General features: G+C 45.2%; 1 protein-coding gene across 1 annotated transcript in view; it reads right to left on the bottom strand.

Annotated features, from left to right (window-relative positions):
• The window catches only part of SPPL3 (signal peptide peptidase like 3), a 1529337-nt gene that overhangs the window by 588076 nt on the left and 917453 nt on the right, over positions 1 to 23808 (bottom strand). Inside the window, exon 6 of the mRNA XM_044069819.1 lies at positions 220 to 383. Coding sequence (XP_043925754.1) covers positions 220 to 383 — 164 coding nt within the window. The remainder of the gene's footprint in view (positions 1 to 219; positions 384 to 23808) is intronic.

Here is a 23808-nt window from a genome sequence, read left to right as displayed (position 1 = left end):
TTACACTGTCTCTGATAATGTGCTTATATTTTCTGTCATTTTTGTCACTAAACATGTTTGAGTAATATCTCATGTTCCTACTGACAGCAGGAAGGGTTGTGCTATTTGGTTTTCAACATTTATGCTCAGATTGTCCAGATTTTTAGTTGGATGTTGCCATTTTCAATGTCTGCAGATTGGCAGTTATGAACCCAACTACTCAATCTTAATCCTAGTGGCAGTTAAGAACCCATCTACTCAATCTTAACGCAAGACATACAACATACTCACCATCCATAAGAAGCCAGTGTCCAGTCAAGACCCAGATGAGAACAAGCATAACAGAAAGGGAAAATGAGAGCAGCTCAGCGGCGGTGAAACGGCCACAACAGCCAAAGGAAATTCTGAAAAAATAAGGAACACACAAAGCTACTTTAACAGTGTAAAATGGTGCACGTGAAGAGTACTTAATCTGCTACACAGGACAACTGGCTGGCCCACAGCCCCTTTTTAGCCATGACCCAGACTCCAATGGAACATTCACAATTACAACAGTGGAATTTCGAATAAGGGGTATTTGGTTCAAGAGACATTCATCACCAGCTATCCTGGTATTAGACTAATACAGTAAAACAAACTAACAAGACTGACACTTGCTAGGATTAGTTCTCACATTTTACTTATTTCTATTTACTGGCATTTGTTTACTGGGAAAATCCGACTGGGCAGTGCCCTTTTTTCAGCAGGGATTCAGGATAAAAGTTCCACTGTTTAGATATCTTTGACATCAGTTGCATCATTTAGTTTCAATTTAAACAGTTACATGGGTTGTATATGATTTTTTTAAATAAAAATGATCCATCAAATTTCACTAAAGTCACAGGTCATTGGTGCTTAATATGGAGTAAAAGTTTTAAATGCTAATAAGACAGCTACAATGATTAGCATGTTATGTGATGCACAGATTCCAGAGAATTCAGTTTGCAGTGCAGAAACTGAATGTTAAACCACACCTTATGTCATTTCCTGTGCTGACGTGCTTAATTTTACAATGCAGAGACAGAGTTTGGATCACATCTTGAGCTATTTAATAAGCACACTGACATGACAACTAGAGCCGACAAACCAGCTCCATTAGGAGTCTGAATTAAACATTTAGAAAAGTGCTTACAACTCTTTCTTCTGGCAATATATATATAGTATTACATTCTGATACCCTCTATTAAGCACTTGAAATCAACTACTTGGGCTGAATTTCTCTCTTTTTGTCCCACCACTTTGCTAACAAAGTAACCAAATACACATAATTTGCTCATGATTAGCTATAACTCTTGCAAAAGGTGCATAAGCATTTATAAACCACTGAACATACAGAAACTCTTGTGAAAGTCCTTACGTACTTAAGATCATATATACATAAATAAAAATTTACATTTGAATACTGGGGTGGTACACTGATCATTTGCAGGTACTGCCACAGAGTGACATTTCACAAAGACATGTACAGCTTACTTGCCTCTCTAAAAAAAAGTCTTTCAGCTTTTCCTGGTTAGGGGTCGCCACAGTGGAACTCCCGTCCGCTGATTGGCAGTGAATTTTTATGGTGCCGAGTTGCCAGCCCGACGCCCAACCTTCAAAGAAGGCATGCCCATTCACACACGCACCTACCTGTATGTCTAACGTCACTCGACCATGGGAAAAACAAAGCAACCAAAATCATATACAATTACACAGCAGCAATGAGAGAAATGTACATTTTACAATTCATGATTATATTTCAGGTTTGCGGCATGCTGGAAATGCATGCTAATGACAGTCAGGATGGGGAGGTGCTTGGGTGTTAGTTGAAAACAGCAATGCTAGAGGTTGAGGCACCTTTGTGTGGTGTGGCCTGTTGTGTGGAAAAGTCCAGTTTAATTTGGTGCAGCAGAATTTAAGTCCAGCTCTGAAGGTGGAGAAAGGATTGCAGTTCCATTAGTGGTTCGGGATGGAGTCCCATAGTTTAGGAGCAAAGATGGAGAAAGACTGCAGGGTGTAGTGCAGCCTGGTATGTGGGGGCTGAAGTGTGTGGGGGGGTTGTCTGGCAGCAGTGTCTGAGGTTGTGCAGTGTGTGTGTGTGTGGTTGCCCGGCAGCAATGTTGTAGTGTGTACCCGTGCCGTATATAGAAGTCTGCAGCTAGTGGTGGGAACGAGTTAGGATGGAAAAGTCTGAAGATGAGGAATCCCAGTAGCAGATGTACTCTGTGCTACTCTGGGATCCATATGTTTTTTTTTTTTTTTTTTTTTTTTTAAGGTGAGGCACTGGTACTCAGAGGGTGAAGCAACAGATTGTTTTCAACAGTCTGCAGTTTGGAGTTTTCCTTGGAGGCTGTGGTTATTGTGGGTAGTCCATATTCAAGATGCACCAGGGGGACTCTATTACAGCTGTTCTCGCTAGTTTAGATAGGTAGGGTGAGATATTCCTGGCCCAGAAGAGGAGTGAACTAAGTTGTCCTTGATTTTCCTATATGGACACTGAATGTCAGTGATTAGCCTACAAAACATAGGCATTTGAAGGGGTTGGTTTCTATTGATGTGCCAACAAAGGGGGTAATATTGAGCGACTTTGGGGGTTAAGTTTTTGGGTGGTGCCAAATAGCATGCATTTTATTTTGTTGGATTAAGTGTTAGTTTGCAGTTGATGAACCAGTAATTAAGGCCTTTCTGTAGTTGTGTTTCAATTGTACACTGGTTGCTGCTGGACCTAGAGTACCAGGTTACCAGCGTAGAGGATGAAGCGCAGAACAGGAAAGTCACAAGGCAGTTTATTAATGAAAACAACAAAAGGAGCTAGACTGGAACCTCGAGGTACTCTGAAAAGTGTGGGCTGAGAGAAGGATCAGCCTGTTTTAACCAAAGGCTCTGTTCAGCAAGCAGTCTTGAAACTAGGTGATGCATGCGGTACAAATGCCAATGTTCTGAACTGACAGAGGAGATGGTGGCTGATAACGTCAAAGGCTTTGTGAGGTCAACAAATACTGCTCCTGTCAAGTTACTTTTATCTATGTTGAGAAAAATGTAGTTAGCCACCAAAGTGCCGTCACTGTACAACAACCTGTCCAGAAACCATGCTGTTTTAGAGTAATGAGATGGTATTGGTGAAAGCAGCTTGAGAGCTGTGTATGAGGACTTTTTTTTCAAATGGGACAAGTCTAGGTGGGGGTAGCAAGTGCTGTTTTCCAGAAATTTGGCATTACATTTTGTAGCGAGCAAAGACTGCAGGGGGTGACTCAAATTAAGAGCAGATACGTAGTCCTTGATTAGGCTGGATTAGGTTTAGAGAGGATGTGCTGTTACAAGATTTTCATCCAGCGAGTGGACTGACCTCATTCCAGGAGTGTTTAAGTTCATTTGAGAAACTTGCTTGATTTTGAGACTGTTAGCTCTGTGCCTCAGTATGGCTTGTTTAGCCACGTTTCAGTCAACCAAGCAGCACTCATGTGCCTAATAAAGGATATTCCATTTATTAAGAATACCGAGTACTGGTCTTGGTTTCTACAAATATAACTGAGATATAATTCAAAGACAAAGGACAAAAGCAGTTGTCCAGACCACAGCATCACAGACCCAACAGGAACGACTATAGCCAAGATCAATGAAAAGGAGGCACCAACTACCACAAAAGGCCCCCCCTCCCCCCACTGAGAAACCCCACACCAAAACAGGACTGACTACCAGGCAAGTGTTCTCCACTTTGTATGTTTAGCATTGGAGCCAAGGTTTATAGCTGTCACATTCTGGTTACTCCTAAGACTAATGTTGGACTGACATTTTTTACATTTCTGAGATTTGGTGAAGGCAGTATGGAAGTCAGTGGTGACCCATAGTGTGTTCTTTAAAAATGTTTTACCACAGGAAAGAATTTGTCCGGGAGTTTTGAAAGTATTTGGGTTAGGATAGTAGTTTAGTATGGCAGACCAGTTAAATGCTGTCAGATAGCTTTTTAATGTGTGATGTTTTGTGTGGATTGGTGCCTGAAGGAGATCAGTTTGGGTGGAGATTTTAAAGACAGATTGCTGATCTGAAATGGGACTTGTCAGTGATCACTGAAGGTAGGGAACAACAGAAAAGTACAGTTGTACTGTACAAGAACTTGCCATAAAAATAGATTCGTACACATCACTGTTGCAGTTTTCCTGACATATGGGTTGTTACAACAGATCCCCAAGCCAGGATAACAAAGCTTTACCTTCTCTAGGCTGCTAGGTTGTACGTCCAAGCGCATAACCTCAGCTTATATGCACAGGGATATAAAGACAGACATACTGGCATGGATTCTGACTATATCCAAACCAGATGCTTGAAGACTACAGAGAGGTAAATGGTCGGCTAGGAAGGGTATAGCTTGAACTGGTAAGAAAACTCACCCACATTCATGAAACAACAAAAGCTAGAAGAAAGGGTGAAGGCAACAGAAATAGAATTGTAGGAACCAAATGGAAAACGCACCAAATAAGCCTGTATACGAATTCAGTTTTATTGCAGTAAATACACCAAGATTAAGCACTTTCGTCTTTCGCATAGAAGACTTTCAGAATAAAGCACACTGGTTCAAGAACAATTTTTATACCAGTACATGTTACATAATAAATAAATTTGAGCCAATGGTATTGTCAAAAAAGTCACATGTAAAATGGTCACGAACAATATTAAATACACAGGATGTTAATATTCAAGCCAGCTTAGCTTTTTACAAATAAAAAACATATACTAAACACCTTCAGCATACGTTTAAAAATGCAGGCATGGTAATGCATGTAAAAATGTTAAAGTACTTAAAAGTTTCATAGATTTTTCTTTCAGGACTGGGTAGTATTGTCAAGGAAGCATTTATACCTGGTGGAAAATTAGCTGCTAGTCTGAGTTACCAAACCATCTCTTTTTTACTTACTTCTTCCAGTCAACCCCCCCCCCCCTCAAATCTTTGTCCACAGTATCCAAAATACATTTAAAACCTTTAAAATTAGAACAGGTGAGGGAATGCCTATATAATGCACTTGTTTTTAACATCCTATATGTGCTCATAGACTCTGCTTTTCAACTGCAGCTGGGAAAGATGTGCAGCAGGTAAGGGTGATAAAGGACAGCGAGGGAAATGTACTCACAAGTGAGGAGAGTGTGCTGAGTAGATGGAAAGAGTACTTTGAAGGGCTGATGAATGAAGAGAATGAGAGAGAGAGGTTGGATGATGTGCGGATAGTGAAGCAGATTAGCAAGGAGGAAGTAAGGACAGCTAGGAAAAGAATGAAGAATGGAAAGGCGGAAGGTCCAGATGACATACCAGTGGAAGCATGGAGGTGCTTAGGAGAAATTGCAGTGGAATTTTTAATCAGATTGTTTAATGAAATTCTGGAAAGTCAGAGGATGCCTGAGGAGTGGAGAAAAAGTGTTTTGGTACCTATCTTTAAGAATATGGGTGATGTGCAGAGCTGCAGTAACTACAGAGGGATAAAATTGATCAGTCACAGCTTGAAGTTATGGGAAAGAGTAGTGGAAGCTAGGTTAAGAAGGGAGGTGATTAGTGATCAGCAGTATGGTTTCATGCCAGGAAAGAGCACTACAGATGCAATATTTGCTCTGAGAATGTTGTTGGAGAAATATAGAGAAGGTCAGAAAGAGTTGCATTGTGTCTTTGTGGACTTGGAGAAAGCATATGACAGGGTGCCTAGAGAGGAGTTGTGGTATTGTATGAGGAAGTCGGGAGTGGCAGAGATGTATGTAACAGTTGTACAGGATATGTACAAGGGTAATGTGACATTGGTGAGGACTGCGGTGGGAGTGACAGATATGTTTAAGGTGGAGGTGGGATTACATCAAAGATCAGCTCTGGGCCCTTTATTTGCAGTGGTGATGGACAGGTTGACAGATGAGATTAGACAGGAGGCCCCATGGACTATGATGTGTGCAGATGACATTGTGATATGTAGTGAGAGTAGGGACCAGGTTGAGGAGACCGTGGAGAGGTGGAGATATGCTTTAGAGAGGAGAGGAATGAAGGTCAGCAGGGATAAAACAGAATATGTGTGTGTAAATGAGTGGGAGGGTAGAGGAATGGTGAGGATGCAGAGAGTAGAGTTGGTAAAGGTGAATGAGCTTAAATACTTGGGATCAACAGTTCAGAGTAATGGTGAGTGTGGAAGAGAGGTGAAGAAGAGAGTACAGGCAGGGTGGAATAGGTGGTGAAGAGCGTCAGGAATGACTTGTGACAGACGGGTACCAGTAAGAGTGAAAGGGAAGGTCTACAAGAGGGTAGTGAGACCAGCTATGTTATATGGGTTGGAGACGGTAGCACTGACAAAAAGGCACGAGTCAGAGCTGGATGTGGCAGAGTTAAAGATGTTAAGATTTGCACTTGGTGCGACTAGGATGGACAGGATTAGGAATCAGTATATTAGAGGGTCAGCTCAGGTTGGACAGTTTGGAGACAAAGCCAGAGAGGCGAGATTGCGTTGGTTTGGACATGTGCTGAGGAGGGATGCTGGGTATACTGGGAAAAGGATGCTAAGGATGGAGCTGCCAGGTAAGAGGAAGAGAGGAAGGCCTAAGATGAGGTTTATGGATGTGGTGAGAGAGGACATGCAGATGGTTGGTATGAAAGAGCATGATGCAGAGGACACGAAGAAATGGAAAAGTACAGTTTTGTACCTACCAAAAATGTAGATGTTCGAGTGCTAATACAGCTGCAGTCATAACAGATGGGTTCTCCTGCTGTCAGGCGGGTCCTCGGTCGGCCGAATTCCAAAGTCTAGGTCCGGCGTCGGTTGTCGTCGCTTCTTCCCTGACATCAGTGCGACAGGGGTATAAAGGAACCAGCCGAAACCATTTTCTTCAGTTTTTCTTGCCCCAGATGTCAGGTGCCCCCAGAAGGAAGGCAATAATAAATTTGTGTGATAATGCACCACTATATAATCAAAATACAGTAGTTGCAAGCAAATCCATCATAAATGAAAACCCCAATAAGGTTGTATGAGGATGTGTTAGCCTATAGGCCTGTCCCAAGAAGGGAAGGAGGGAGGGAAACCTGGACTGCAGCTGTATTAGTACTCGAACATCTACATTTATGGTAGGTACAAAACTGTACTATGTTCATCGTGCATACAGCTGCAGTCATAACAGATGGGTAGAATCCCAAAGCTAAGAAAGGGTTGGTAGGCACTAGCTGGAACTAGGAGGAGCCAAAATGCCCTGCAAGACTGCAGTGGCAAAGCCTGCTCTAGATTTGGAGTATAATGGTAGGTTGTAGTGCTTGGAGAAGGTATGCACAGAACTCCAAGTGGCTGCTTCCAAAATATCCTTGGTAGGAACTCCTCTGAGGAAGGCCGCAGAGGTGGCTGTGGCCCTGGTGGAATGAGTTCTAATGCCTGTAGGAACAGTTTTGCCATGAAAGGAATAGCAAAAGCGTATGCAGTGGGCTATCCATTTTGAGATTGTCTGTTTGGAAATTGGCTTCCCTTGAGCTCCTACTGCATAGGCCACAAAGAGCTGTTCTGATATTCTGAAAGGCTTTGTCCTGTCCAAATAATAACGCAGCTGTCTGTGGATGTCCAAGGAATGTAGTAATATCTCCCCTTTGTTTTGAGGATTAGGATAAAAAGTAGGTAAATGTATGGCCTGATTTAAAGCTACCCTGGATACCACTTTAGGCATAAAGGAGGGGTTGGTTCATAAGGAAACTGTCCTGATGGAAGATGATAAAAGGCTGGACAGCCATGAGAGCCTGTAGTTCTGAAACTCTACGAGCAGAGGTGATAGCCAGAAGGAAAGCTGTTTTCCAGGACAAATATTGCAAATCTGATGAGGCAGCTGGCTCAAAGGGAGGCCAGGTAAATTTTTCCAGAATGAAATTAAGATCCCAAGCAGGTATTGGTTGTTTCCTTGGCGGCCTTAAATTCTTAGCCCCTCTGAGTAACTGTCTTAAGAGAGGGTGAGAGAATAACTGTGGATTAGTGTTGTATTCTGCAGAAATGGCTGAGGCATGTACTTTGATGGAGAAAGAAAGAAAGTCCACTGCTTAGCAGTTCAGCCAAATATTGTAGTATTTGAGGTAAATTCAGTTTTCCAGGATCCTGGCCCTTTTTCTCATTCCAGACACAAAAACGTTTCCATTTTGCGGAGTAAGCTTTTCTAGTTGATGGCCTTCTGGCCTCCAAAATGACATCCTGCACCTCCTTGGAGAGTAGGGCCTGTTGAGATGCTAAGGAATCTTCCATGCGGCTAGATTGAGTGTTTTTAGCTGGCTGTGAAGAGTTTTGAAACTGTGCTGAGTCAGAAGAGGAGGCATTAGAGGCAGGGTCCATGGTGGTGAATGCGTCAGGCTCCTCAGGAGTGGGTACCAGTGTTGCCGTGGCCAGTCCGGAGCAATGAGAATCATCTTTGGTCTGTCTGCTTTGGTCTTTAATAGAACTTTGGACAGCAGAGGAAGAGGAGGGAAGGCATAAACTGTCATTGATGTCCAACTGAAAGAAAGAGCGTCCACTCTCCAGGCCTTTGGATGGAAGATCCTTGAGCAGAATTTTGTCAATTGATGATTCTTGTGGGAGGCAAAGAGATGGCAAAGAGATCCATGTCTGGCCTTCCCCATTCTTGGATTATTTCTGTAAAAACTTTTGGATGCAATTTCCATTCGTGTGGATCTGTCATATTCCAGCTTAGGTTGTCTGCCAGCGTGTTTTCCTTGCCTGGCAAGTACTGTGCTTGTAGTTCCATTTGTAAGTCCATGGCCATGTTCCAAAGTGACATGGCCAGTCTGCATAGGGGGTAAGAATGTGTTCCTCCCAGTTTGTTTATGTACCACATAACTGTGGTGTTGTCCGTTCTTATCAATAATTGACCTGGTTGTAGATGGTCCTTGAAAGCTATAATAGCATTTATTACTGCTAGCATTTCTTTTTGATTGATGTGAAGGTGCTTTTCTTTTTGGGACCATTTGCCCTGAATGCACTGATCTGTCATGTACGCCCCCCAGGCACGCGTCTGTTGTGATAACTTGATTTGCTTGAGGCTTGCTGAATGGAAAGACCTGTGTTTGACATGCTTGAGCCCACCATAGAAATTCCTTTTGCAGACATGGAATTAGTGGTATTATTGTTTCCAAACTGTGGCTGTGCTGAGACCATATGTTTTTCAGGTATCAGGTACCATTGTAGTTTCCTCATATGCAGCTTTGCACATGGGATTAGTAAGATGCAAGATGCCATGAATCCCAGAGCCTGCAGGATTTTCCTTGCAGTCAGCCTGGTGCAATTTGCTAGTGTTCTGAAGTATTGTATTAGTTGCCCCTGCTTCTCTGGCGTGAGGTAGGCCATCTGGGTGTTTGTGTCCAAATTGGCACCCAGGAAAATTATCTTCCGAGAGGGTATTAGCCTTGATTTCTTTTTGTTGACTGTGTATCCCAGAGATTTCAATAACATTATTACATGTCGGATGTTTCAGAAGAATGTGCTTGCTGTCTGCTTGGATCAGGCAGTCATCCAAATAGGGGTATATTTGTATCCCTTGAAGTCTGCAGTAGGCAATTACTGATGCCAGGCATTTTGTGAATACTCTGGGTGCAGTAGATAAGCCAAAGGGCAATGCAGAGAATTGATAATGGGTTGAACCTGCAAGAAATCTGAGGTACCTTCTGCAATTTTGTCTGATTGGGACATGCAGGTATGCCTCCTTGAGGTCCAATGTTACCAGCCAAGACTCCTTGTCCAGCATGGGAAGAAGTTGCTGTGGAGTGAGCATCTTGAATTTTGGTACGAGTAGAAATGTGTTTAGGATGGATAGATCCAAAATAGGTCTCCAATCTTTTCCCTTCCTTGGCACCAGAAATAGCCTGGAATAAAAACCTTGACCTTGTTCATGTGTAGGCACCTCTTAAATAGCTTTCATGTTTATGAGATCTGTAATTTGCTTTTGTGCCTCTGCCCTTTGATTGTGTGGCAGGTTTGGCATGCCTCTCATTTTTGGAAGGGTGTGAAAATGGAATTTGTAGCCTCTGTTTATAATGTCCAGGATCCATTTGTCCTGTGTGACAACATGCCAATTTTTTTGAGAATAATGCCAGTTTTCCTCCTAAGGGGGCTGCCATTTGAAACCTGGTTGGCATGCAAAGGGGAAAGTCATTGGGTTTGATTTCTGAAAGATTGCGAGTTGTCCTCACCACCTCTTTGTGTAGGAGCTAGCCATTGTCTGCCTCTATACGATCCTTGGGATTGTCCTCTGGCCCTCGGGCGCCTGTATCTGCCTCTTTGGGGTCTGTCTGTGGCAGGAAAGGACCAGTTTTTGGAAGGCCAATTTCTACTAAAACGTGGGGGTTGAACCTGTAGAAATTCTTTCACAGTTTGCATTGATTTAGCCTTTTCCTCCATTTTCCTTAATACCTCCTCAGCATTAGCACCAAATAGTACATCCTTTTGAAGAGGGGCGTCTAGTAATTTAGCTTTGACATGATCAGGCAAGGCTTGTTCCTTGAGCCAGGCATGCCTACGTATGACTGATCCTGTAACAGCAGCTCTACATGAGGCCACTAGAGCATCAAAACCACATTGTAAGGTATGCTTACCCACTTGTTCTGCACTATGCATCAAATCCTGCAACTGTCTGGTTGTTCAGGTTGTGACATTTTACTCTTCAATTGTGATAACAAAAACTGTTGGTATTTTAGCATATGAAACTGACAGTTTAAGGCCCTCATGGATAAGGTAGCAGAGGTAAATACCTTTTTTCCCCACCTTTCTAAGGATCTGGAATCTCTCTCGGAAGGCAATGGATTTTTGGCAATGGGGGTCTTAACTCCCTTGGGGAAGTGTGAGATGGTTTCTGGGTCAGCAGCATGGCTTTTGTAAAGAAATTGGTGTGAGTCAGGAACCCTGTAGTACCCGTCAGGCTTAACTGGAGCTGGAGGTAGAGAGTCCGGGTTAAGGCAGGCCTCCGAGTAAACATCATCTAGGATGTCCAAGACAGGAGGTATAGCCAGAGGCCTATGCTGAGGTAACAAGAGAAATTCCCTGAGCCTTTTCTTGGAATCTGAATAATCCTGGCCTTCCCAGTGGAAGTGTTCCCTTAAGGTATGCAAAGTTTCCCCAAATGAGTAATCCCTCGGGGGGGGGGGGGGGGGACACACAGAAGGGATGGACTCCTCCGCATCAGAGTATTCAAAAGGGGAGTAAGAATGTTCCTCATCATCAGAGTGCTCTGAAATAATGGAGCCCTGATCAGAGGAGGGGGAATCTTCCTCCACTCCGGGCCTTTTGTCCGGTGGGGGCTGAGAACCTCTGATTAGAGTAATTAAATCCTCAGCCATTTTAAGCATCTGTTTCTTAGGCATGGGGCCTGTAGATGGGCCCTGTGTAGCTGGTCTCTTAGGGTGCATGGTTGCTTTAGACTTTGTGAAAGCCTTGATGGAGAAAGAAGAGGAAGGTCTGAAGACACCTTGAGTGGAGGTGGACCTGTGCACATTCTGAGTTTCAACGCCAAGAGTGGCTTCGGTATCTGTAGTCGGGGTGTGGGCCGAGGAGCCTGCGACCTCGGGCACAGGAGACACCGCCAATGAAAATGAAGTGTCGTCGGTAGTCAGGGGCTGCGTAGGCGCCTCACTGAGAACCGGACCACATGTAATCGACTTTGGCGTGGTGTCTGTAGAGGCCGCGGACCTCGTGTGCCGGTCCTTGTCTTTGCGTTTTTTAGACAAAACCGGAGTCGGAGTATCGACGACATAGTATTGTTAAATGCTTTCCCAAAATAATGCTGGGCGAACTCCGCCCGACGCTTAATAGTGAGTTTGTTGAATGTAGCACAAAACCGACAGACCGAGACGTCGTGGTCTGGGCCTAAACAAGGTATACAGAGGGAATGGAAATCCTTATGCGGTATTTGCTTCCCACAAGAAATACAATTATTAACTTTGTCTGACATCGGTCTGAGGCAAGAAAAGTTTCCCCAACGGGGTACTTAGCTTTTAAGAAGACTTCGGTTTCCAAATTTCGTAATTTCAGGAGCTGGCCAACTGGCACTTGCGAACTGCTTCTGCTTCGGGCACCGCGCGGCAAGAAAGACTGAAGAAAATGGCGTTGGCTGGTTCCTTTATACCCCTGTTACACTGACGTCAGGGAAGAAGCGACGACAACAGACGCCGGACCTAGACTTTGGAATTCGGCCGACCGAGGACCCGCCTGACGGCAGGAGAACCCATCTGTTATGACTTCAGCTGTATGCACGATGAACATCAGATGATCCGCTGTGGCGACCCCTAACGGGAACAGCCGAAAGATGATGATGAGATTCTGCTTTTCAATGCCCTCTCCATTTTCCCCAACATAGAATCCGTTGCACGTATCACACAGAGCAAGGTACACCACTCTGGTGGTAAAAATTTATTTTCTTGAATATAACCTTAGATTCCATCTTATTAGTTAGGTGGGTTTGAGGTGCTTTGAAAATCTTAGTACATTGGGAGCACCTCCCACAAGGTGTTGTACCACAACCACCTTCTATCGGAAAATTCAACTTGTTATCCATATGATTAATATTCACGCCCACCTTGCTGATAAACTGGTTCATCTCCCACTGCAGTTAACACTTTATTTACCTTAAATATACTCCAGTTTTTTTTTATATGTTTTTCACTTCAAATGATATAGGACTGTATTGCACTACATATGCATGCTCCTAAATCTGTGTTTCACCAGGATCTGTGGGGGCTATATTAGTTAAAAAGTTATGTACTTACCATTACGTTCCATGCGAATTGCTCATCTCGCCTTCATTCTTACTGATGGGTTCAGAGCCGATCCCTCGGCTCAGAGTCGGCCTACTACAAAGCTAGAGGTTTCCAAATAGCTCGAGGCCAAGTCCCTATCCCATGATGCACCTACAGTTACTTCCGATCTTGTTTGCTGTGTAAAATACCATATGTCATACTAACGCCATAAGAGAGATAGTACAGAAGGGTTGAGTGACCAGGAAGGACCTAGCATCTCAGTCTTCTGAAAGCCCAGGAGTGGGTAGGAGGGAGGGACCTAAGAATGAAGACGAGATGAACAACTCACATGGAACGTTATGGTAAGTACATAACTTCTTTATGTGAAGTTGTTCTATCTCACCGATCATTCTTATTGATGGGTAGCGCCCCAAGTACCATCTACCTCAGGTGGCTCACGGGAGTATATTTCTCGGGACCGTGAATCCAAAGGAGGCCCTGCCCCTGGAGACCCTGTCTACTTTGTAATGAGTGATAAAGGCATGAGGTTTGGACCAAGTGGCTGCTGCGCAAATGTCATCAATAAGTCTGGCAGAAAAATCAGATGATGTGAAAACTGCTCTGGTTAAGTGAGCTTTAATTTTAAGCTGTAAGGGGATTTTGGCATCAGAATAAGCAAAGGTGATACAATCAGATAACCATTTAGACAGTTGTTTTAGCCACTGGCATACCTTTCCTGGAGTCTGAAAAGGAGACAAAGAGCTGATCTGATTTTCTGAAATCTTTTGTTCTATCCAAATAAAATCTGAGCCGTCTGTGAACATCAAGTTTGCGCAGCATGTACTTTAGCTTGTTGGCGAGGTTGGGAAAGAAAAAGTACAGTTTTGGACCTACCATAAATGTAGATGTCCGATAGGTATGCATCTGCAGTCCTAACATATGGGTTGTCCTGCCTCAGGCAGCCCTTCGGTCGGCCGGATTCCAAAGTCTGGGTCTGGCCTCGGCTGATGTCGCACTTCACCCGACGTCACAGCTGCTGGGGTATAAAGGCATCAGCCGACGCCATTTTCCTCAGTGTTTCTTGCCCCAGATGCCAGGTGCCCTCTAGGAAGGCTAAATTTGGATAAATGCAAATAATTCCAAACAGTACAGAGCAAACAATATATATATATATATATATATATATATATATATATATATATACACACACAAACAAATACACCATAATAGATTCCCCCAGCTAGCTAAAAGAGGGGTAAATACCCTAGGAATACCACAGAGGGGAAGGAGGGTGGGTAATCCTGACTGCAGATGCATACCTATCGGACATCTACATTTATGGTAGGTACAAAACTGTACTATGTCCTTTCAAGGATGCATCTGCAGTCCTAACATATGGGTAGAATACCATAGCCAAACTGGGGGAGGAGGCACTAAGATAAAGATGGTGTAGTTAAGATCCCTTGCAAAACAGCAGTTGCAAAACCTGCTCGGGACCTAGAGTATAAGGGAAGATTATAATGCTTGGCAAATGTATGCACGGAGCTCCAAGTAGCAGCTTCTAAAATGTCTTTGGTAGCCACTCCTCGTAGGAAAGCTGTAGTGGTGGCTGTAGCTCTTGTGGAATGAGGTCTGATATTTTCAGGAGTTGTCTTTCCATGAAAAGAGTAACAAAATCAAATGCAATTTCCTATCCATTTTGAGATTGTCTGTTTTGAAATTGATTTTCCTTACATTCCTGTTGCATATGCTACCAGAAGCTGGTCAGTTTTTCTGTTGGTCTTAGTTCTGTCCAGATAGTAGCGTAATTGTCTGTGCACATCCAAGGTATGTAGCAGTCTTTCCCCCCTGTTCTGTGGGTTGGGGAAGAATGTAGGTAAATGAATCGCTTGGTTCAATGATACTCTGGAGACCACTTTTGGCATAAAGGTTGGGTTAGTTCTCAGAGAGACTCTATCCTGATGGAAGATAAGGAAGGGTTGTACTGCCATTAATGCCTGTAACTCAGATACCCTTCTAGCTGAAGTGATTGCTAGCAGGAAAGCAGTTTTCCAAGACAAGAACTGTAATTCTGCTGTTGCTGCTGGTTCAAAAGGGGGAAGTGTTAACTTTTCCAGCACAAAGTTGAGATCCCATGTAGGTAAAGGTGGTTTCCTTGGAGGTTTTACATTTTTGATTCCTCTCAAGAACTGCCTGAGTAGAGGATGAGAGAAGACAGGAGGATCCATGTTGTATTCTGCTGAAATTGCTGATGCATGAATCTTAATGGAGGAGTAGGACAGGCCATTGTGGAACAGTTCTGCTAAGTATTCCAGGATGTGTGCTATGTTTGCCAATGAGACATTTTTTCCATTTGCTGCACTCCAAATGAGGTATCTTTTCCACTTGGCTGAATAAGTTTTCCTTGTGGAGGGTCTGCGTGCCTCCAGGATAATGTCCTTAACCCTCTGAGATAAATCTGGGTTACTTTGTTTTATGCAATATTCCAAGCAGCTAGCTGCAGTGTTTTCAAGTTTGGATGTAGGATCTTGTAGTTGTTCTGTGTTAGAAGTAAGGGACATAGAGGTAGAGGCCATGCGTGTGTCCGAGACATGCTTCTCAGTAGCAGGTACCAATGTTGCCTCGGCCAGTCTGGAGCTATCAGGATTACCCTTGGCTGATCCTCTCTGATCTTCAGTAGGACATTGTACATCAAAGGAAGAGGTGGAAATGCATATGCTGTCAGGTTTTTCCAGCTGAAGGAAAGGGAGTCCACCCTCCAAGCAAGTGGGTTGTATGCTCTTGTGCAGAATTTCTTCAATTGGTGGTTGTGTGGGGAGGCGAACAGGTCTATCTCTGGTAGTCCCCATTTCTTTGTTATGGCTTTGAAGATATCTGGATGCAGCATCCATTCGTGAGCATCCGTGGTAGTTCTGCTTAAGGTGTCTGCTAGTGAATTTTCTTTTCCTGGTACAAATCTGGCCTGAAGTTGAATGTTGAGATTCAGGGCCACATTCCACAGGTCCATTGCCATCCGGCATAGAGGATATGAGTGTGTACCTCCCTGTTTGTTGATGTACCACATGACTGTGGTATTGTCCGTCCTTATCAGCAGATGACCTTGTTGAAGGAGTGGTCTGAATGCCTGGATCGCATGTTTCACTGCCAGCATCTCCTTTAGATTTATGTGTAGATTCAGCTGGTCTTGGGTCCATAGGCCTTGTATACACTTGTCCACCATGTGTGCCCCCCAGCCTAGGGCTGAGGCGTCCGTGGTGATGGTCTGGCTTGGATGAGGTTTGTGGAAAGGCAATCCTCTGTTCAACTGACAGGCCTGAGCCCACCACAGGAATTCTTGCTTCAGGCATGGAATTATTGGAATCTGGGCTTCTAGACTGTGCTTGTGTTGAGACCATACATTCCTTAGGTACCATTGCAACTTTCTCATATGCAGCCTGGCATGGAATCAATATTATGCAGGATGCCATGTAACCCAGGGCTTGCAGGACTTTCCTTGCAGTAAGCTGAGTTTGTGTTGTTAATGTCATGAAGTAGACTGGTAGTTGTTTTTGTTTTTCTTCTGTGAGAAAAGCCATCTGAGTTGATGTATCCAGTTCTGCACCCAAGAATGTTATCCTTTGGGATGGTACTAGTCTTGACTTTTGCATGTTGACTGTGTATCCCAAGGCTTGCAACAGTTGTATGACATTTTCCAAATCTTTTGTTAATTTTGCCTTGTTGTCCGCTTGTATTAGGCAGTCGTCCAGGTATGGGTAAATTTGAATTCCCTGAAGCCTGCAATGAGCAATTACTGATGCCAGGCATTTCGTGAATACTCTGGGCGCAGTAGATAAGCCAAAGGGCAATGCTGAGAATTGATAATGCTCTGATCCTGCAAGAAATCTGAGGTGTCTTCTGCAATCTGGTCGAATAGGGACGTGCAGGTATGCCTCCTTGAGATCTAGAGTCACCAGCCAAGACTCCTTGCCCAGCATGGGAAGAAGTTGCTGGAGGGTCAGCATTTTGAATTTTGGAACAATGAGGTATGTGTTCAGTGCGGACAAGTCGAGAATAGGTCTCCATTGATTTTCTTTTCTTGGTACAAGGAAAAGCCTGGAGTAAAATCCTTGGCCTTGTTCCATAGGCGGTACCTTTCCTATAGCTCTCATCCTTAGTAAGTTGTTGATTTGTCTTAGAGCGTCTGTTTTTTGGCTTGGTGGTAGGTTTGGCATTCCTCTCTTTTTTGGTAGAGTGTGGAAGTGAAACCTGTAGCCCTTGTCTATTGTTTGTAAAGTCCATTTGTCTCCTGTAATGTAATGCCAGTTGTCGGAAAATAAGGCTAGCTTTCCACCCAAGGGTGCTTCCAGTTGTTCCCTGGTAGGCGGAACCAGAGCCAAGTCATTGTGTCTGCCCTGTGGAAGTGGTTGTAGTTGAATCTGTGGCAGTACTTCTCTGGTTGGTAGGTTGCCACTGACGTCCCCTGTAGGCACCCCTAGATTGACCTCTGCCTCTTGGGTGTCTATTTCTGCCTCTCTGTGCTCTGGAGTTGTCTGGAAAGGACCAATTCTTCGAAGGCCAATTTCTGCTAAACCTCGGAGGTTGGACCTGTAAGAAATCCTTGACTGTTTGGACAGATTTTGCTTTTTCTTCCACCTTCTTTAGAACCTCCTGTGCAGGGGAGCCAAACAAACTGTTTCTCCATGGGAGCATCTAGGAGTTTTGACTTAACATGGTCTGGCAAGGATAGTTCTTTTAACCAGGCATGCCTTCGAATCACTGTTCCAGTCATAGCTGATCTAAAGGAAGCCTCCAGTGCATCATAGCCACATTTTAAGAAATGATTACTGACCTGCTGAGAGTTATGTACCAAATCCTGAAGGGACTTGCGGTCTATAGGTTCAGGAGAGGACAGTTTTTTTATTTAGCTGGTCTAACAAATTCCTGGTACTGAATCATGTGAAATTGACAGTTTAAGGCCCTGGCCGAAAGAGTAGCAGAAGTATAAACCTTTTTACCCCATCTCTAATGCTCTAGATTCCCTTTCAGAGGGAAGAGGGTTTTTGGCAGAGGCAGCTGCCACACCTTTAGGGCCCTGTGAAATGGTTTCAGGGTCTGCAACAGGAGCCTTATACAAATGGTAGTGTGTGTCCGGGACCCTGTAATATCTGTCAGGCTTGGCAGGGGCCGGAGGAAGAGAATCGGGGGCAGTACAGGCATCATTATATGCATCATCAACAACTATTAGTACTGGAGGAATGGCTAAAGGCCTATGCTGTGGTAAGTGTAAAAAAGTCCTTAGCCTTTTCCTTGAATCTGAAAAATCCTGGCCCTGCCATTGGAAGTGTTCCCTCATAGCATGCAAGGTTTCCCCAAAAGAAAATTCTTCAGGAGGAGAAGCAGAAGGAATGGAGTCTTCTGCATCCGAATCCTCATAAGGAGAATATGGGCCTTCCTGATGGTCTGAAATGTCTGAGTCATCCGAGGAATAGTCTGCAGAGACAGGTTCCGGGGGTTCAGTCCTAGGCCTCTTATCTGGAGGGGGCTGAGAGGCCCTGTCTGGGTGAGGTTGGGATCCCCTGATCAAAGAAATGAGATCCTCAGCCAGGCTGAGTATTTGGGAACTAGAGGTAGGCCTATGTGAGGGAGTTTTAGTAGGTAAGGCCTTAGAAGATTTAGCTGCTTTAGCCTTGGAAAAAGCCTTGATAGACATAGAAGCAGGGGGTCTAGCAGCCCCATGTGCAGGAGTAGATATGTCTAAAGGAATAGTGTCTGACAAATCCTGGGTGCCTGCTTCTGTAGCAGTAAATTCAGTAGCAGATTGAGCCATGCTCTGAGAGGCCTCGGCTATCGGAGGCATGCTTTCGGCCGAAGGAAGAACCGAGGACTCTGTTTCAGCCGAAACCGAGACACTTGCGGTTGGCCTAACCATGGTTTCAGCCGAAACCGCGGACCGCGAGTGTCAGTCCTTTTCCTTGCGCTTTTTAGCTAATTGTGTAGTCTGAGTCTCCGACGGCATTTTGTATGCAAAAGCGGGACCAAAAAACTCCTCTGCAAACTCCGACCGACATCTAAGCGTCCGTCGGTTGAAGGAAGCACAGGCTAGACAAGCTGATACGTCGTGGTCTGGGCCTAAGCAAGGAAGGCAGTAAGAGTGGAAATCCTTATGAGGTATTTGTTTCCCACAAGTTAAACAATTTACTTTGTCTGACATCGGCTGAGGCAAGAAAGAGTCCCCAACGGGGTACTTAGCTTTTTAGAAGTCTTCGGTAGTAGAAATCTCTGGATCTGACCGACCGGCACTTGCGACCAGCTTCTGCTTCGGGCACCACGCGGCAAGAAAGACTGGGGAAAATGGCGTCGGCTGATGCCTTTATACCCCAGCAGCTGTGACGTCGGGTGAAGTGCGACATCAGCCAAGGCCAGACCCAGACTTTGGAATCCGGCCGACTGAAGGGCTGCCTGAGGCAGGACAACCCATATGTTAGGACTGCAGATGCATCCTTGAAGGACATCTGGCAAATCAATAATTTGGTTGAGGTTAGTTTCAGTGCAAACTTTGGGTAAGAAAGAAGGGTTTGCTTGAAGTGAGACTGTCAGAATGGAAGATCAAATGAGTCTTGATGGACAAGGCTTGAAGCTCTGACATTCTGCGGGCAGAAATAATAGCCACTAAAAAGATGGTTTTCCATGACAAAAATTTGAGGTCACATGAGGAAAGCTGGTTCAATTGGCTGAAGAATTATGTTGTAAAGCATAAAATTTAGATTTCATGGAGAAAAGGGAGATTTCACAGGTGGTCTAATAGGAAAGGTCCCTTTGGGAAAAGCTTTGGATAATTTGTGAGACATAATATTCAATCCTTCAAATCCCTGATGAAAGTTAGAAATGGCAGCAAGTTGAACACAGACTGTTGCTGCTGCAGCTCCGTTATTGAATATCATGATTAAGAATTCTAGAATAGAGGCAATAAGGGGGCTTGGTAAGGATCAATATTGTTTTTAGAGGCCCATATAGAAAATTTGTTTCCATTTCCTAAGGTATAGCTTCCTTGTAGAGGATTTAGGAGTATATTAGATTTTGCTGCTTCACATTAGAAAGGTTATGGAACCTGGCTATGACGGGAATTGGAGTACCCAAGCTGTCAGCTTCAGGGACTGAAGAGAGGGATGAAGTTCCCCCGAGTGCATCAGAAGGTCTGGAACTGGGTCCAGAATCCAGGGGTCCCTCCAAAAGGTCGAAGGAAGGGAAACCAAATCTAATGAGGAGCTATTAGTATAATGGTCTTTCCCAGGGCTTTTGCTTTCTGTAGTACCTTGGGTATCAATGGGATTGGTGGGAATGCATAAAGGAGACCCGGGGCCAATTGTGAACGAGTGCGTCCCTTGGGGCTTCTCCTGGAGGAATCAGGGCAAAGTAGCTTCTGCATTTTGTGCTCATGTGACTGGCAAAAAGGTTGCAGCAAGGCTGGCCCCACCTGCAGAACATCATGTCGGCAATTTCCATCTGGAGGGACCACTCATGGGGCAACAAAACTGCTCTGCTCAGCTTGTCTGCTATCATGCTGGATTTCCCCAGGATGCGCACTGCCAACAGAAAGTGCTGGGTGGAAATAGCCCACTGCCATACTCTTAGGGCCTCGTGACAAAGGGGGTATGACCTGGTTCCCCCTTGTTTGTTCAAGTACCAGACCACGGACATGTCCATCTGAATCGCAACTGTACCCATTGGAAGACTCCTGGAAGTACTGCAATGCCAAAAGTACTCATCTCTAGGACATTGATATGTAGATGCATCTCCATCAGTCCATGTGTCTTGGCCCGTCCTTCCCTGAAAATGCCCCCCCCGTCAGGGAAGCATCTGTGGTCACTGTGGCCACTGGTGGGGGTAACACAAATGGACGTCCTATCGTAACATGAAGTGAGGTCAACCACCACTGAAGATCCTTTCTGCAGGAATTTGTGATCATTATGTGAGACATAGGGAGCTCTTGGTAAGACCATTGAGTGAACAGCCGCCACTGCAGTATCCGCATATGACCCAGTGGTATGGCCAGAACTGCTGCTGCCATCATGCCTAAATTTTAGTACTTCTGATGCTGGAGCCTTGTTTTTGAATATCAGATTGTGGACCTGCTGACGGAGTAGTAAGACTTTCTATTGGAAGTGTTAACGTGGTGGTGTCCAGTTCTGCTCAGATAAAGACGATATGCTGCGATGGCGGCAAGGAGATTTTTCTGAGTTTATTGTAATGCCCACCTGTTTGCAGAGTGACAGAGTGGGGTATTTCCCACAAGTTAAACAGTTATTTACTTTTTCTGACATCGGCTGAGGCAAGAAAGAGTCCCCAACGGGGTACTTAGCTTTTTAGAAGTCTTCGAAGTAGTATTCGGTAGTAGTAATCTCTGGATCTGACCGACCGGCACTTGCGAACAGCTTCTGCTTCGGGCGCCACGCGGCAAGAAAGACTGAGGAAAATGGCGTCGGCTGATGCCTTTATACCCGAAAACCAGCAGAGATGACGTCGGGTGAAGTGCGACACCAGCCGAGGCCAGACCCAGACTTTGGAATCCGGCCGACCGAAGGTCTGCCTGACGACAGGACAACCCATTTGTTATGACTGCAGATGCATCCTTGAAGGACATCTTTTTTTCACAGATTTGTTTAGTCTGCTGAGGTCCAATATAGGTCTCCAGTCCCCTTTCTTTTTTGGGACTATAAAGAATCTTAAGTTCCGGATCCTGTCTGGCCTGCTGAGACTGGTTGGATGACTCTTTCTTAGCAACGCCTGGACCTCTACTGTTGCTTGTTTCCTATAACTGGGTGGAACGTCCGTGATTTTCCTTGTCGATGGAGGGGGTGTAGCAAATGAAGTATCGTCTGGAAATGATACTTTGCACCCAGCTGTCATTTGTTATTTTGAGTCAGGCGTCTGGGTACAAAGATAAGCGATCCCAGACTGCCTCCAGAGCAGGACAGTCGGACCTCCTTTCAGGAGCACTGGTAGGGCTTCTGAAAGAAGTGATCTCTGTCACCCTGGTTTTGTGGACCCCCTCTGCCGCGAGGGCGGCATCATCCATTATAGCCCCCTCCTCTGCCCCTGGAGGGGGTTCATCACAGGTGTCCTGAAAGGCTCCTTGGGCTTTTCGGAACCACATTTTCCCTCCCTTTGACCCTTGGGGTAGGGTCTGGTAGGGGTGGAAAAGCGGACTCCGACAACAGTCCGTCTTTTCCTCCTGCTCACACAGCTGGTTAAAGTTTCCTTAACTTTGGGCCTGAAAAGGGACGAGCCAACGGGGGTATTCACAAAGGATGACTTGAAGGGCTCCGCAAAGGAACACAAGCGCATCCAGGAGTATCTCCTAAGAGCAACACCTGTACCCGCTGCTGCCGTACTCGCTCCATCAGCTGCATATGAAATGAGGCGCATGAACGAGTTCACTCTGGAGTTGAGGGCAGCTAGCTGGGAGGCAACTCTGTAGCTCCTGCAGCTACTGTACCCTGAAGAGCATCTCCCAGCTCTTTAAGGAGATCTCTTTGTAGTCTCGTAAAGTGGGTTAAATAGTTAAGCGGAGGGCAAAGGTCGCTGAACTAAACATGCGCTTCCCATATCTATCCATGATCCTGGAGTCTCTATTAGGAGGATGGATAGACGAGGAAGTATCAGACATTTCCGTTTTGGTGGCTGCCACCACCATGGCATCAACTGTCACCTCTGGTCAGGAAGGATTTATCTTGGGGGGGCAGATATAAACTTACTAGGCCTCCTAGGGACAGGCTCCATGGTGTCCGGAGAATCCCACGCCCTTCGTGAGACCAGCTGCATAAGCTCATCGAAGAGTGGAGACACCCAAGAGGTGGAGGGCTGAGATCCGAAACCCTTCAGGAGAACAGACTCATCCTCAGTATGGTTAGTGGACTGCCAGTCACCTCTTTGCCTAAGGATTTCAAGTATCTCTGCAAATGAGATCCTCAGAGGGGGGCCGTGTGGACCCTTCTGATTCATCCAAGTCAGTATCAGATGCAAGACTCCTGAGGGGAGTCTGTTTCCTCTTATAATCTCTTCCTGGGAACTTTATCAATGGGAGCTTCTGGCAAGGTTTCGGAAGAGCATGGGTGACCGAATGGGGATTCCTGAGGCGCTATGTCTCTGCACTTAGCTAGGATCTGTGAAGCAGAACAGGCAGGCACTTTATGGGATGAAGAAGCCGGACCTGAAGTTGAACCTTAACTCTCCTCATGGCTTCAAAGCCACCCCTGTTCTGATGCGAAGAGGCCAACAGAGCTGAGGAAACCTTCAATACCCCTGGCACCAAGACAGTGGGCTCAGAGCCAGAGGTAGGAGCTACGCTAATCTGAGCCAAAGCCTCAAGAGGCAAAGTCGGAACTGACAAGTCAGTTAGACTATCCTCCCCGGACCAAACCAGAGAGTGTCGGCTCCTAGAGTCCTCGATCGGCGCAGAGGAAGTCAGAGTGAATGGAGCCAAAGACACTGGAGCAGTCGTCGGCTCTGAAGGCCCCACAATCAGCAAGTCCGACTCCTTCAGCTCCGAAAGACCGGTATGGCACGGAGGAGTAAGAGTTACAGTTGGCATAAGGGTCTTCGGCTCCGAAGCCACCTGGGTTGGAGCCAATAATTTTGCAAAGCCTGGTGCCTGTAAAAGCTTCTGCACCACCCGATCCACATCCAAATCTGAAAGACTGACAGAAGACCGAGATGAAAGGATTGATGGTACAGAATGAAGCAGCTGAGATTTAGGAATTTCATATGCTGGTTCCAAAACCGGGGACTGGCTCCGAAAAGGAGAGACAGTCTGCTTAGAGACCTGTGGAGCCAATGTCACAGACTCTTGACTTTTTGGAATCCACAGAAGTCTTGGAGGACTTTGAGGACTTGCTAGATCCATCCTGGTCACTCAAAGCCTCCTGAAAAGGTTTCAACAAACCCCTGTCAATAAGCTTCCTCCTTCTCTCTTGGAGGACCCGAGAGGAAAAGGAATGACACATGGAACATGTTTCTTGTAAGTGCAAGGCACCTAAGCAGTAGACACAATTAACATGGCAGTCAGTAACTGACATCTTCTGCCCACATTTAGGGCATTTTTTAAACCTTGACTTAGGGTGCTTGCC

The sequence above is a fragment of the Protopterus annectens genome, chromosome 4.part0 (assembly GCF_019279795.1).
Source record: "Protopterus annectens isolate FY-2018-M chromosome 4.part0, PAN1.0, whole genome shotgun sequence".
In the NCBI taxonomy this organism is placed as follows: Eukaryota; Metazoa; Chordata; order Ceratodontiformes; family Protopteridae; genus Protopterus; species Protopterus annectens.
The sequence above is the reverse complement of the archived record's forward strand: the minus strand, read 5'-3'. Positions and strand labels throughout refer to the sequence as shown.